General features: G+C 51.4%; 5 protein-coding genes across 5 annotated transcripts; 3 read left to right on the forward strand and 2 right to left on the reverse strand.

The window, feature by feature from the left end:
- Nucleotides 1–1197: 1197 nt before the first annotated feature.
- Nucleotides 1198–2504, forward strand: Aud_005440 (uncharacterized protein; the record flags this gene model as incomplete). Its single annotated transcript, XM_043290370.1, has 3 exons — nucleotides 1198–1348; nucleotides 1548–2091; nucleotides 2141–2504. The coding sequence occupies 3 exons, from the start codon at nucleotides 1198–1200 to the stop codon at nucleotides 2502–2504; spliced, it is 1059 nt and encodes a 352-aa protein (XP_043146305.1).
- Nucleotides 2505–2848: 344 nt separating this feature from the next.
- On the forward strand, nucleotides 2849–3964 carry Aud_005441 (uncharacterized protein; the record flags this gene model as incomplete). Its single annotated transcript, XM_043290371.1, has 2 exons — nucleotides 2849–2875; nucleotides 2921–3964. The coding sequence occupies 2 exons, from the start codon at nucleotides 2849–2851 to the stop codon at nucleotides 3962–3964; spliced, it is 1071 nt and encodes a 356-aa protein (XP_043146306.1).
- A 57-nt stretch (nucleotides 3965–4021) lies between these two features.
- On the reverse strand, nucleotides 4022–5170 carry Aud_005442 (short chain dehydrogenase/reductase family protein; the record flags this gene model as incomplete). The annotated part of the gene is made up of 4 exons (XM_043290372.1): nucleotides 4022–4330; nucleotides 4382–4756; nucleotides 4812–5022; nucleotides 5073–5170. The coding sequence occupies 4 exons, from the start codon at nucleotides 5168–5170 to the stop codon at nucleotides 4022–4024; spliced, it is 993 nt and encodes a 330-aa protein (XP_043146307.1).
- Nucleotides 5171–5823: 653 nt separating this feature from the next.
- On the reverse strand, nucleotides 5824–7447 carry Aud_005443 (trehalose-6-phosphate synthase; the record flags this gene model as incomplete). Its single annotated transcript, XM_043290373.1, has 5 exons — nucleotides 5824–5878; nucleotides 5925–6267; nucleotides 6315–6688; nucleotides 6739–7108; nucleotides 7156–7447. The coding sequence occupies 5 exons, from the start codon at nucleotides 7445–7447 to the stop codon at nucleotides 5824–5826; spliced, it is 1434 nt and encodes a 477-aa protein (XP_043146308.1).
- A 5644-nt stretch (nucleotides 7448–13091) lies between these two features.
- On the forward strand, nucleotides 13092–15608 carry Aud_005444 (Zn(II)2Cys6 transcription factor; the record flags this gene model as incomplete). The annotated part of the gene is made up of 5 exons (XM_043290374.1): nucleotides 13092–13348; nucleotides 13406–14225; nucleotides 14275–14430; nucleotides 14479–14951; nucleotides 14999–15608. The coding sequence occupies 5 exons, from the start codon at nucleotides 13092–13094 to the stop codon at nucleotides 15606–15608; spliced, it is 2316 nt and encodes a 771-aa protein (XP_043146309.1).
- Nucleotides 15609–15615: the final 7 nt, after the last annotated feature.

The following is a 15615-nucleotide window of genomic DNA, read 5'->3' on the forward strand; positions in this document are numbered from 1 at the left end:
AAAGAATTCCTTTCCCGTTTGTCACTTGCGACGGTAGCAAGAACGTCCGGCTCCAGCAACCGTCAAACTCTGTTCCCCATTATCAGCAGCCCGTTATCCCAATCGGAACGAACCATTTTTCATTGGAACGGAGCTATTTTGAGATGAACCAATGATTCTACCCGGAAAAGCCGCAAGGTTCTATCTCGTTTTGCCGCGGCCTCGGCGCCATGTCGTATTCCTGTAGTAACTAACCTCGACTAAGGAAATAGTCCAGTCCAGCGGAGGCGCTCATGCTGGTCCCCAAGCCTATCCTCAATTCTTTTCGAGGGTCAATCGTCTAATTTTCCATCCATTGCTCAGGTCTAGCCAGGCTAATTTTGCGGCAAAGACGGCTCGAATCCTTCGTGACCAAGCTTTTGGGACGAGATGGCGACGGTCTACAGGCACGGTGCTTTGCAGATCATGGCAAAATTTTTCCGCACTACTGACGAGGCGTTGCTTGTCAATTCGACGCTTTTCCATCTCGCTTGTTTGGAGATCCTGCTGTCTATTACTATTAGAATCTACAATAGGATTGTTGAGGACGATCTGCGGAATTAGAGTACTAGATTTAAGACAATGCCGAGATCGAGGACTGTCTCAAGATATGCCGTACTCTGTAGACAGACGCAGTGATTCACGTGGGATAGCCCTTGATCATGGCGTTTATCATTTCCCTATCCGTGCAAATAATCTGCAGTCATGCTTAGTGCTACTGGAATAGTACCTGGTCTATTGCCCCATTCCCCTATCACGATCGATCTTGGCTCGAGCGAACCTGACGCCCGCCATGTCATTTCCCCATCCGGTTCCCACTACGCTGAAACTAGTATTAGTAGGATGCGCGACGGTAATTGCATGATGGCAAACTTTGTTCAGAATCCCTTGTGCCAGCCTATCACATGCCTTCCTCGGGAGTGAACTGCCCATGGAAGGCTTGAACGACGGGTCGGCAGCAGACTGGACTCCGAAGGGATCAGCAGCAGATGGAAACAGGCTACAGCTAAATAGGCTTGACTGGATTGGGCGGAGCATTCAGGGCAATATACATATCTGGGACCGCCCGGATTAGCCTCCTTTACCTTAGTTCTTCTCCGGTCTGCTTGATTTTCGATTCGGGTTTCTTCATTTGTCCTCCCCTGCCCCTCTGGCGCCATGCCCGCTTGACGAACAACAATGAGTGCAGACGCCGTCAAACAGCCTGTGGATGTCCTGCACACGGTCAATCTGGTGACACAATGTCTGTGTATACCAATCGTCACCATCTTCGTGGCCATGCGGCTCTCCATCCGCATACGGTACCGCCAATTTTCGTTCCTTGAAGACGGTACGTACTGGCCGATTGCACTCCACGGAAGAATGCTAACATCAGTAGCGTCATGTCTCATCGCATGGGCAAGTTGCTTGACGACCTGCCATTTGAGATCTTCTAACATCATGTAGGCCCTGTTCATGGGATACTGCGCCATCGCCATCATCAGTAGGCCACCCTTTCGGTATCGTCGCGAATCATCTAACTGTGACAGTCGGCCAACATGGCGGCGGATACCATCTAACCGACATTCACGACCCGGGAACGATCACCGCGTACTTTAAGTTCTGCTACATCGCCACCGTCCTCTACTGTCCCATGGCGCTCTTCGTCAAAATCGCCCTCCTCTCCATCATCATCCGCATTTTCGCCCCATACCGAAGCAAGATCATCTTCATCTACGCCTTCCTCGGCTGCCTGTGCGTCTACTATATCATCGCCGAGATTGTCAAGATCCGCATGTGCGACCCCATTCCGTCCTACTGGTTGAACACCCCGGGGCGGAAATGTCTCGACCAGAGCGCCGCTCTCCTGGCCGACTCGGTCATCAGTGTCATCAGCGATCTGATCATCCTCCTCCTGCCGCTGCCCTTGACCTGGTCGCTGCAGATGTCACGAAACAAGAAACTGCGGGTGATAGGGATTCTGTCGGCGGGAGGCCTCGCCACGGCGTTTAGTATCTACCGGTTGATTCTCGTAGTGCGCGACGGTCAAACCAAGGATATGACGATCTTCTTCGTCTGCATCATTATGTTTGGGTATGTTTGATCCGCCGTTCTTGTTATGACCACCGTCTAACTTCCGCAGAAACGCCGAAGGAGGCGTCGGCCTCATCTGCGCCTGTCTGCCGAGCCTCAACATCCTCATCAAGAGAGTGCGCAAGACCGGCTACAGTTCCAACAGATACGCCGAACAGGACTCATCCATGCAACTCGGCCATGTGAAGCCGCCCAACAGCAAGCGTTTCTCCATGGGGCTGTCGAAGGGCGAGACCTACGTGGATCCGACCGAGTTTGGGTGCGATCAGAGCCATTTGATCACGCACGCGGGCGCTGTGGACGGCGAGTCGCACGATGCAGCGCTTGGCATCCACAAGACGGTCGATGTGTCGCAGACAATCGAGGTGTTGGATGGGAGTGGGAGTGACCGTAGTCATCCTGCTCGGTATTGATGTCTTTTCGCATATGTCTCGGTGGTTTTGTAATAGCACTGTGTTTCCTATGTTGTAAATTAGACTAGGGCATAGCATTTTAAATATATGAAACGATCTCAAACATTAATTTTCGATTATTTGCTGTCCAATCAATTCATTTGTTTTGTAGAACGTACCTAGGCAAATGTCCAGCTGATTTGGCATTGCCCAGCCACCCAGCCTCGTGTCAGCCGCATCCCAGCGCTCGATGCTCTTTCGGCACCACGCTCTGATTCATCTGTACAACACAAACGTTAGACATAAATGCTTAGCATCTTTTAAGTTCAACGTGCACTTCTCTCCTTGCCAGAGAACAATATTCGATGGCTGAAGTGGCTGAAGCTGAAAAGGTAGGAGCCCGCACTCTGATAATGGCCCCGTTCTGACATGGACAGACTCAACTACAACCTCCCTTCTCGCGCTCTCTGCACAATTCCAGAAAGCAAGAGACCGGAGGAGAGAATCGTCGGCCCAAAGATGGCAGCGTCACTGAAACCACCGACCGCAGTCAAGATGTGCTGCTGACGCTACCAACCATCTCTCGCGCAGCAGACCACCACGTCTTTCTCGTGCAAGACGACATCCAAACCTTCCTCAGCACGGATCTGGATCTCTCTCGCGTCAACATCATCCACAATCTCCTCTGGATGGCCGGCCGACCGATGAACGCGCGGCCCCTCCTGCGCCAGAAAATGATGGGCTTCGAGATCATCCCAACCGAGCGCGCGGACCTGCATCTCCTGAAATTCTCCACCAAGCTGCTCGTCAAACCCCTCCCAGAGTACATCCTCGACCACGACTTCTGGACGCAACACCTCTGCTCCTCGCGGACGCTGCACGAATCCGGCACCGGGCTCCTCCTCTCGTACATGTGGCTGATCTGCACCCCGCTGGACCTACAGCTCGCGCACGACCACAGCCTCCTCCCCAAAGATGTCACCTGGCCGTGGTGGAAGGCCTTCGTCACCGAGTTCTACGCGCACGTCGACGTCAACGCGCTGGACACGGTCAACAAGCGCTATCAGTTCGGGGAGCTGCGGCTCGGCCGCATCAACACCATCTACCGGGTGCGGTTCTTCCTGTCGCATTTCATCCGCGGCTATCTGTACGGGTATAACCGGTACGTGGTGTTCTACGAGCGCAACTTCGCCTGGATGTTGATGATCTTTGCCGTCTTCTCGCTGGTGCTGTCGGCCATGCAGGTCGCGGCGGGTGTGCCGCGGTTGACTGGCAATGCGGCCTTCCAGGACACGACCTATGGGTTTGTGATTCTGTCGATTGTCATGGTCGCCGTCTTTCTGGGCGTGCTGAGTATGCTGTTCAGTGGTATTTATGTGTTCAATATGTTTGCAGCCATCTCTCAGTGTCGGCGGGAGAGGATCAAGAGGGAGCAGCTTGCGAGAGAAAGGATACGCGGGGAGAGGATACAACGTAGCTAGTCTATTAACCTCTGAGACATGTCTATTGAATGACCCGCATACTCTACGGGACTGCAATCAAGCATTCCAATCCACCAGCCCGTCCTCCCCAACCTTCTCCTTAATGAGCCGATGACTCAAATCCCACAGCGCAGCCCCCAGCATCGGATCCGACGCCTGGGCCGACTCCTTCCCAGGCTGTGCCACGTCGCTAAAGTAGTACCCGTTCCATCCTCTCTCCTCGATCTCCGGACTCGTCGCCGCATACAAGGCACTGTACGAGCCCTGCTCGACGTTCCGGCCCACAGCCAGCATCGCAGTCGTCAGCAGCTTGCCAAGTAAACCGGGGTACGCGTCTTTCCACTGCTGCTGCATCGCCGTGTTGACCTGTTTCCCTACGATTAGCTTGATCACCTGCCACCAGGAAAGGTAACGCACCGCGCCAGGATGCACCGAAAGCGCATAGATATTATCCTTGTTAGGCTTAATCACCCGCTCCAGCAACCCATACTTGACCCCTAAAATGGTCGCCAGCTTCGTCCGGCCGTAGACCTCCGTGCTGCCAATCTCGGGGTTATTGATCTCCTCCACAGACCCAAAGTGCACGACCTTGGGCGCATTGCGGTGCTGCTCCGAGGACTCGAAGACCACCCGCGGCGGCGGCGTCCCGGGCATCTGGGCCGTCTTGCGCAGCAAAGGCCAAAGCTGATTGACAACGTAGAACTGGCCGAGGAAATTCACTTCGAAGTGCCGGTCTAGCGCATCGGTCGTCTCGCCGTATTGGTTTGCGTTGATGCCCGCGGAGAGGATGAGCTGATTTCATTAGCATGCGTCGGCATTGGCAGAGATAAAAAAGTTCGCGACGTACAAGGTCAAGTCGACTCTCCCGCTCCCGGATCCCCGAAAACACCTCCTTGATTTCTTTCAGATTGCCCATGTCGCAGGGGATCCATTCGATTTTTGCGTCGGCGCCGGCCTCCTCTTTGATCTTGTCGATGGCGGACTGGCCTTGCTCTTCTTTGCGGTTGACCATGATGACGCGCGCGCCGTTCAGGACGAAGGCGCGGGAGATTTCATATCTGTTTATTTAGCTGGAGTATATTGACACAAAGGATTGAAGTAGACTTACCCGATACCTAGGGCTCCGCCGGTCACCAGGGCGACTCGCCCGGTGAGATCGTGGATTTCCTTTTTGGGACCGATTACGGGTTGGAGTACGGACTGCATTGTGTAGATTAGATAATTATTACTGGGTTAATTGGTCTGATAGAATTGTTATGCTGCTGGCCAAGCGATCAGTGTGGTGGTTAATTTTATACTTGACTGGAGATTATCGTCATGATGATATCAGAGCACCGCCAAGATCATATGTTGGCTGCAGCAGGATTTCATTCCAGCAAAATTGTCTCATACAGGGCAGGTAACTAACTGGTCTATTCTGCAGAATGAGATAACCGTGGATGTTGCTTGTTTCTTGCCCCTGGCCGATTTATTGGTTGCTGCATGTGGCACGGATTGCTGTGGCGGTTGTATGTCTATCAAACATACCGAACACAGACAATTTCTCTAAAGGAACGATTTTCAGTTTTAGGATGCCCAATGCTTTTAATTGATTTGCTAGTGGAGTTAATAAGGACTTGAGGAAATGCAGGGTAGACTATGTTCATGCGATATGCAGCTCTACACCCTACAAGGATTGATGATAAAGTTGTCACCGATACCGTTCCATTAAAGTATTTGAAATTATCATGGAAGGAAACAACAGCAAGCGCCTCCATGAAAAAAGCAGTTGAATGTAACAAGCCGACCGAGATGCAACAACCGAGATCCCATGTCAAGTCATAACTCGTAAGACATTAGAACCAGCCGAAGACACTGTTTCAAGACGGCGAATGCTTGGCCAGAGTATCCACAAAGGTCTCGCCCCATTTGGCACTGCTTTTGTCAGCCATGAACCTCTACAGGCGGCAGATCGACGTACCTCGTATGAGTCGTGACGAACTCGCTCAGCTCTTTGTATCGGCGCTTCTTCTCCTCATCGTCCATGGTGACCGCCTGGTGGATGGCATTTGCGAGCTCGTGCGTGCTAGACGGATGGAAGGTGATACTGCCATGGCCCATGAAAGACGCTGCGCCCGCCAGTTCCGAGAGCACCAGCACTCCCCATCGATTTTCCTGGCAGGCGACGTACTCGGAGGCCACAAGGTTCATTCCGTCCCGATGAGAGGTGATGAGACAGGCTTTCGCGACGCAGTACAGCGCTGTCAGCTCGGGGAAGGAGACGGAGCGGTGGATGTAGATCAGTGGTACGCCCTCCGGGGTGGCTAGACGGTCAGCTAGAGCTACTCTGAACAGACTGGCAAAAACTTACCATAAGTTCCACAAATCTTCCCGACGAGGGTAGAAATCTCCTTTTCGAGTTCCTGGTACTCCTTGACGTCCTCGCGACTGGGAACCGCAACCTGAATCAAGACGACCTTGTTCGCGAGCTCCGGGTTCTCCTTTAGGAACTCCTCGAATCCCTGGAGCTTCTGCACCAGCCCCTTGGTGTAGTCCAGTCGGTCCACGCCGACGATGACAATCTTGTCTTTATACTCCTCGTCCAATTCCTGGATACGTTTGATGGTCGCTTCATCTTTCAACGCATCGTCAAACTTCTGGGGATCAATGCCGACCACGAATACACCAACATGAGCACGGTGGTCTTCGAATTGGATTTCATTGTTGCTTGTAGTGCGAGCGCCCCTGTCAACTGTCAGCGCGACCCTTCCAGATGGAAAAAGATAAGTACATACAAACTCTGTTCGCAAGCGTCGGTAAAATTCCGCTTGTACTCCTCAGTATGGAATCCAATCACATCACAAGCAAGAACGCCCTTGAGCAGGTCCTTCTCGACTGGCAGGGAGCGCCAGAAGTCTCCTGCCGGGAAGGGAGTGTGCAACGTGAACCCAATCGGGCACTTCTTCCCCTTGCTCTTGAGACGCTCGCGAAGGAGCCGAGGCAGAAGCAGGAGATGGTAGTCGTGTACCCAGATTAGATCGCCGTCTTTTGCTTCGTCGGCGACCGTATCAGCGAAGATCTCATTAACGCGCTGGTAGGCCTTCCAGTAATCCTCGTTGAAGTCAACACCAGACTGATAATGGAGGATCGGCCAGAGAATAGAATCTAGATCACGTCAGCTCGGTTCTGCCAACCAGGGTTGGTGGTCGTACTCGAGAATCCATTATAATGGGCATGTCCCAGCTCCTCCTCCAGAAAGATACCCTTTGCACCTTTTTCTTCCAGCGATTTGGCTGCCTTCTTCTGCTCTTCGGGATCTGGCACGTTGATTCCTGGCCAGCCGAACCATTTGAACGTGGTGGAGTTGGTTAAGCCGGACAGGGCAGTCACCAGTCCGCCACTGGAGAGGCTGGACTCGAAACCTCCATCGACCTTCTTGAGCGACAGCGGTAGACGGTTGGAGACTATGATCAAGCCGCGTTTTTTCTGGTCTTCAGACGCCATGACTATGGTGATGTGTTGCTATGATTTGGGAGAGTTTACTTGCGCCAGAATTATTTACCTCTAAACAACTCCGTGCAGTATAAGTACAAGAGCAAGATCTGAGCGCTATATTCACAGAGTAATAAGCTCTGTCGTCAGGATGAATCGTCTGCCAAGCAAGTTGATGGACACGGATTCTTGGTGTTGACCATCGACCCTGCGGTATATGACGTAATCTATATCAACCACAGTGAATCATCAACGCAGATCAGCCACGATATTCACTGATTGGGTTATATTTAGCACAATCTTGACACTTTGACGCTTAGAAGATTTCTGTAATGTTCAAAGCGAAACCTGAAACCTGTAAGGCTGAGGGATCGCCTTGACGTTGGCTTGAATCAGATAGAGTACAGGTACCGCATGACTTCCAAGGTTTCCTAAAGCGGTGTTGGACAGTCCCCTGGAATGTATACCTATACGTATCCTTTGATCCGAGCCGTTGATATGATTGATCATTCATTTCATGAAGTCCCGACCACTTTGACCACAAGCTGAATTTTTGTGGAGAAATCATCCCCCCATGATTATTGGGACAACTGATATGCTCTTAACCTCATCATGACGTATATCCACTCCAGCCACAGTTGTCCTACCCGCCAATCCCTCCCGCACGGCAACATCAGATACGTTTTTCATCAAATCCCGAAATAATATTCGGAGGATAGCCGATCCGCGTCCTCGGTTCTAACAGTTAACCCACTTGTACATTCATCCCTACTTAGGAACTCGGGAGATCGGTGTTTGAATTCGCAATGTGGCGCACGGAGGATGGGGGAATCGAGTCTCATAACGGATCTAGGCCGCAAATGCAGGCTAGGAGAAGAACAGAGCCGAGTCTCTATGGCTTGGAGACGAGAGTTTCTCCATGCCGTGTGTCTGAGGACCGGATGACTTCTCGGCATACCGAGAATCTGTTCACCTAGGTTAGATCATCATTATTATCACATCTTCAAATATGCCTCTCAATGTCCGGCTAGACGCTACCTAAGAAACTTGACCCGTCCGATGAGAACTAAATGACGATATGATAACCGAAATTGCTGGGGTCAATCTCGTCATTGACTTTATCCTCCGCGTTTTGTTCATAGAAACCAGCTCCGCGAACGGAGAAACCCCGACTTGCGCGTTGGACGAGGGGGGACTTCGGCTGTGGGAGTATGTATGCCAGCCAAAATAAAGATATAGCCAGCAGCTATCTAGCAGTTTGAATAGGACAGGTGAATCAGAATCACGCAGTGCACAATCAAACCAACAAATTGGGAAAGGAATTCGAGTCAACTGTGTGTGCCCTGGTCCAAGTTAAGTTTCGAGCCGGATAATTGCGACGGTTCTCTCTAAGATGGCTTCTAGTTTGGACTCTCTTGATCCCATCCACCATGGATTCCTCTGCAATGGAACAGTATCTAGCGCTGGAGATCGCGTCAACATCCTCACTAGCTACAGAGCGTAGGTCGGTACGTTCCAATCCTCGAAAAGGCTAGCCCAAAAAAGATGGTAGTCCTGGGCAACCCCATGCTCTCAAAGGAAGCCAAGCAGCACGCTCAAAATGTCCTCGAAGACGGATTGGGCGGTGGGCAAGTTCATGTTCAAGGTTCATGACGACTTTTACCAGAAACGAGGTGACGATCAGAGCGGCCCTAATGGAGTCCAAGCTTGGTTGAAGGCGTATGTTCTTACCCGTGTTCACTAGATACTAACTTCCACCCAGGGCCACCAATAGCGTCGAGAGTGACAGACGAGTGAAAGCGCAGCGCTATTGAGAGATACGAGCAGCAGTTCAGTCAGGCCCAGATTGGTCATAATGCAATCTACGATGCGAGTAGAGCCATGCCGAGAGACAACACCTTTGGCAACGAGCGAAATGCTGTCTGATTTCATCCGCGGCGTCGCATGCGTAGAAATCCTCCTTTTGGAGCACTCTTCCAGTGCGTTGGCTGAGCATGGAAAGCTTTAGCGCCATAATACTCCGTGTCCAAGTGATCTTGAGATAGCACGATCCGTCATGACCATCTATAACAGCGAACTCATTTGGAGCAGGGGGGACTGTGGTCGCATGCTCGGCAGCGGAATTGAACAACATGTGAAACAACTCCAGTAGTTCCTGGTGTAACGGAATTGAGCCAATGCACTCTCGTCAGCCAGCAGCAGTGAGTACGATTAACCGGTGATCGGCACGGTCTTATGATCTTGTCCTTGCGGGACACCACGTAGTCAAATACATTGGCAGTATGATGACGACGCCAGGAAGAACGCCGAGATCATATATAGCCGGAACCAATGATCTGAATCAGCCGGCAAGTCAGTTCCTGGGGTTCGCAAGCGTTAGAAAACGACGTGTCATCCGCTGGCGCATCATCCTCAGTAAGGTTCTCCCCAGACATCTAGCAGCAAGTACAGCTTCATCTGTTGATATTGAGAGTAAACAGGCTGATTAGTGATTACCCGGTCGATCTGCGTCTTGGATCGATATAACCGTCTTGGAATCGACGTCGTGTGATGCGGGTATGGACCGCGGAAAGTGCAGATCATCTTGATATATCCCGCTGCTCTCATCACATTGTTTGTCTTGCATGGCTCAAATTCGCGCTCCGGAGTACCTGTCAATTTCAAACGAGCGCAGCCGCCCGGCGGATAATTTCAGATTGATGATTTTCACAGTGTTGGCCTGGCAGATGAGTCGTCCCCTCCCTTGGCAATCCACCGCCAAGAGTCAGCTTGATGCGAGACTACCCAGCATAATCTCAACTAGCCCTCCGACAACGCAATTTCTGCCGAATCAGATCATGGCGGTGCTCCGGCTCGGCAGCGCCACCGATGGGGCACTATTGGCTACCGGCGACTTGGCATCTGGTGCAACCTGCTCGTCCGCCTGTCCTCGACTCTGACGCTCACTCGGGGTGATGCCAAGTTGTTTCTGCGCTTATCATTCCCTTATTCGTACCGAATAGAGGTGGAATAGTCCACAGATTTCCTCTTGGAGATCCCCTCCGCTTGAACGCGTCTGCGCTTGCCAAGATTCCCCTCCAGCCACGGCATCCCCCCTCCGTCTTCTTAATGAACTTCTGACTGAAACAACGGAGCGTTTGAGCTGCCGAATGCCCTTCAAAGTGGAGACACGACCCTAGAGTGCTGCTGACGAGCAGATTTCTCCACGGAGACCGCTGTGCCGATCCTCACACGAGCCCTCGTGCTGAGCAGAATGTGCACCATAGGCCGACACGAGCTTCGTGAGAGAATCCCTGTCATGTCTCAGTTGTTGTGGATATAGGAAAATTCACCATGGACATGATGCATGTATCTGTCCACATGGTAATTACGTACTCCTCATTAACCGCCAGGGTTTATTGTCAGCGACCAGGGAAGGACGGGGAAGCCCGAAGAATCCTTGATAGTGAATGTTCTTCGGTCTTCTGAAGGAGTAAGCAATACATTGACATGAACCTTTCCACAAATCATGACTGGCCGATAGTGGGATTAATCACTGGTATTACGAGATTTTGCGCAGCTGGCATGAAACTAAGCTCGGATGTGGGTATCGCGGTCCACTCAGATTTGCCAGTGAGGGCTGGCAAAGGCATGCTGGCATGGTGATGGTGGTCGAAAATGAACGAAATATGCATCGCCAGACAAGCATCATGATGCGACAACCATTGCGGCCAATACGCCTGCTATCCAACAATGTGTGACCCAGAACAGGTAGCTCTTATCTGCTCTCATGTTGCTGATAATGGTGATGATGGAGGGGTCACCCAGTTTTCCTGGGAGTCATGTCGTTGTCTGTTGACGTCAACCGAGAATAAATTATGGGCGAGCGGTATTACTCGGCTTACTGATGCAGGGCCTTGAGTTGGCTGAGTCGGATCAGACCGACCAGCCAGCCCATGTTGTAGAGCATCCCAGCTGCGGCTGTCGATATTACCCATTCTTGTCTTGTTGACACAATGCTGCCTGGTTTCTGCGCATTATCGAGATAGGACGTATCATTCTATATTACCTCTTGTCCACATGAGGAATATATCCTGCGTTTCTCTTTTCCGCGTATGGCACGGACCGTCGCCGAGCTATCATCCATATCCACCCGCCATGATCGACATTTCTAAACGCTGAAACACGATTTATCTTAGAGTATGAGCTTACAAGGTTACATCGATCGTTTGACAAGTCAATCTCCCGCGGTGCGAGCTAAGCGAAATAGGAAAGAGCATTGGCAAGTATCAGAGGCTAATCGACCACGCACTCTGATAGCCTCGCTTGGCAAGTAGTCTCGACAATTCTGCAATTCTACCATTACCCAATCCGGCTAGAAGCTGCTCAAATCTGATTTGCTGGAGTTGCTGAGCTGCGAGCCTGCGATGAGAGTCTCTATCCTGCAGAACGCCAAACGCACGGAGGAAAGAATGTCCGCAGCCTCACCCTAATCAGAATCCCTGGGCCCCTAACGGCGCTGCTCGGTTGAGGATGTCTCTCCTCGACGTGGCGGACCGCGGAGTCTTTCTCCCGTAACCGCCTCCTTCCAATCCTCGAGTCTGATCTGTTTCGGTCTGGCGCCTCAGCTCGAATGTCTAAACCCCGGCAACAGAGCAAGGGTCCGGTGTACAGCCCCTTGCTCTTCAACTGGTAGCTAATGGAAGTTATGCAATGTCCAGTCGCATCAGATGGGTCTTTCCACAATCTTTGCTGCTCTGTGGGAAAAAAAACGAGCTTCCCAGATCTGAGAAGAATACTGAGTTCCAGCCACAACTCTTGAGTCCGAAGCTTGTTCGAGGTCGAGCATAACCTTCAGTCAGACGATAAGAAACGAAACTCTACGGGACGCGAGGGCACTCGTTTGGCGTTGCCGTTTGCGGTCTAAGCATTGCTAGAAAGTGATGGGTTCAGATCCTTCTGCAGCCACGAGGTCGTTCAACGGAGACATGTGGATGTGGAGGTTGATGCCGTTCGTCCGCTGTAGTATCCACCTTGGTTATGCAGCATTGTAGCCAGCCATAACGCGCCGGAGCAAAAAAGGAGTGGTTCTGAATGATTGTTACAATACCCCTTTTGGTCGGGGAGTACGCCTCTTTGGGTTGAGTGGCTTCATCTACTCGGGAGGGGTCCGCAGAAATCCTTGAAATTGTCCTGCAGACCGCATTCTTCTTTACAAACGACCATTTCCACCGGCTACTTTCTCTGGCTCTTCCCCTTCACCTGGATTGGGGCCCTCTACTCCACGAAAAGTGGGAGGGGTATCCCTCCATGTTCTGCTGATTATCCCCCTTTCGGAGTTTTCAAATCAAGACCCCTGCACTGTTACTGATATCCACCCAGTCAGACACGCACCCCCGTACGGAATATATACCGATCATCATCATCGGCATAAGATCAGGGTCTTATCACCCGTGCTGACAGAGGATTCGGAACGCTCCGCAGGCTTGATTTCGTGTCTGCAGAGTCCACTCGTATTTCCGGTGAATTTTGCCGCCAGATCATTTATACTCCGGCCCGCTGTGTATATCATTTGGACTCTAGCCCCAGCCTATCCCCCCCCACCCCCCCATCTTGCCTTTCTCTTTCTGCTTTTCATGTGAAGCTCTCCTTTCCGTATTTGTTTCTGTACTACACAATGGGTACGCAGGACCAGACAGGAGCAAAACGGACCAAGGGTAAGCCTATTCCCAGCCAACCAGGATCTCACGGCACGACTGTCATGAAGGGGCAGCCGTCTACCGGGTCATCAGGGTCCAGGGAGGCGTGCGATGAATGCCGTATCCGCAAGGTCCGTTGCAACAAGGAATATCCCAAGTGCTCGAGCTGTCGCAAATCCAATCTCGCATGTGGGTTCTCCAACAAGGGGAAGCGAGTCAATCACACCAAGAAACTGTTCGTCTTCTGTGTCGTCTAAGAGCAGAATGATTCTAATCTTTTGTGTCTGTACAGGGTTAACGAGGTCGAAGTCCTTGGAAACCGTCTTGGGAAGATTGAAGAGGCGCTGCTTCGCTGCTTGTCAGCTGTAGAGCGTTCAAATTCTCCGTCGAACGCTGCTACACGGCCAAGCTCGGTCATCCAGTCCGACGACAGTCATAGTGACCCCAATGATAGTCGACATATGGACGAAAGCACCTTAGATGCCTCTTCAGAGACGCGCCCCGAACAATGCAGTTACCATGCCTTCCCTGGATCAACCCCTATTGCTTCTCTATATGCCGAGGCCCAGGCTGCGTGCGATAGACTGAGATCGCTATTACCATTCCCGAATCCAGACGGCGAATATAGTCCAGCTTCACCGGATTTCAGACCAGGCCAGAGTCGTTCATTGCAGTCACGGCTTAAAGAAGTCAGCGAATTGTTCGAGAATCTGACCAGAGAAAGCCCAGTCCTGTCGATACCAGAGTCAGATGGGCTGCTACCCTCGTTACCACCACGAGCACTGGTAGAAGCCAGTCTAGAAACATATTTTACATGCCTGAGTCCCTTTCTGCCCATCTACGACCGAGAAAGTGTTGCGTCAGCGATTAAGGAGCAGTATGGACCAATGGTCAACAACCCTGACCCAGCCTGGATGATTTTGTTCAACAATATCCTTCTACAGACACTGGATGCCAAGAATAGTGCAACAACCAGAGCTGGTTTGATCAACCACAACATACTAGAAGACGAGCTCATCAAAAGCTTGTTACTGAACTATCAGCGAGGGTACAACAATTTCGAGAGACTGCTGAGACCGCAGCTAGTCAATGTGCAGGCGCTGTTGAGCATGGTAGGCCTGCTCTTCTTGATTGATTGTATTTATCGTCTAACATGCTCAGGCATTGATCGCCTTGAAGTATTTTTCTCTCGCGACCTTTGAGACAGTGTTTGCACAGGCGTGCCAGTTAGCCAAATCCATCGGCCTCCATCAAAGGAATTCGAACTCGGAGAACGCAGAACAGACAGACCTGTGGTGGTCCTTGTTCATCATCGACGTAAGCTAGCAATTTGTCTGTCTCTTGCCCTTGCTAACTACGGAATAGAAACACGCGTCTTTCATAGCTGGCAAGCCTTGCCTTCTTCCATCCTACGACTGTGGGCTTCTTTTCCCAGCGGCAAACTCTGACCATATCGCAAGGGATCAACGTTCTGCACACATCTCTCTGGCACATATCCAAGAAGACATGTACCAATGTCTCTACTCCGCGCGAACGACTCGCAAGGGGCGAGACTACATCATTTGTCAAGTTCAGCAGATCAACCGAACATTGGAAGACTGGGAGATCCAGCACAAACATATTCTCTCTCCTGCATGCACTATGACCGAGCAAGAAGCATTTCGCCTCACTGAGCTGCGATACACACTATGTACACTTCGGGTTCTGACTCAAAGGTTGGAGCATGCATCCAACGACCGTTGCTCACGCTTGGAATATGCACGATCTGGCCTTCGTCTATTGCAGGAGACATGCGGTACAGCTGGGGATAGCGTCGTTGGGCTTGCACTGTATCAAAGGTATGTTTTCCGTGGAAACGTAGACATCATGGTCTTACGAATTCCAGTATCTGCCTGAATTATTCCATGGCGTTGTTCCTCGAGGTCTTCATCGCCATCATCGAAGAGTACCAGCAAGACCACCGTATCGACGCCGAGCTACTTTCTTCGTTCGCTGCCCACATGAACTTTTTCTCTGCCAAATCGTCTCCTACAGCTCATGCGTCCAAAGCCGCCTACATGGCCGGTCTTTGTAGCAATATCGCTCTCAGCATTCAAATGCTAGACGACGGCTATTTCCCGCGTGAAATACCGCCTTCCAGACCCAATTCTATACCGGACTCTCCAGGTCTCACGACCATTTCTACTGTCTCGACCTTCGGTCCAGAGATGCTCGAGACCCCTTCATTAAGTGTGGACATTCCCACGTCATTCATAGGGGTCCCCTCCTGGGAATTATCCTCATTCCCTACTGACGGAAACTTCAACGTGAAAATGCATGAAGCGCAGGCAGAGCCTTACGAGCAACATGGACTACTTGTTGGAAGCACCCCTACTGCAGGATTTGCATATAGACCAGAGCTGGCCGGGATGAGTTCGATGGAGTTTGATGCAATGCTTGATACATTTGCCTTGTATGATCATAGAGGAGGACTTACGCAGAACGACGGATTCTAGATGCTTA

The sequence above is a fragment of the Aspergillus udagawae genome, assembly GCF_001078395.1.
Source record: "Aspergillus udagawae IFM 46973 DNA, scaffold_4, whole genome shotgun sequence".
NCBI classification, from domain to species: Eukaryota; Fungi; Ascomycota; class Eurotiomycetes; order Eurotiales; family Aspergillaceae; genus Aspergillus; species Aspergillus udagawae.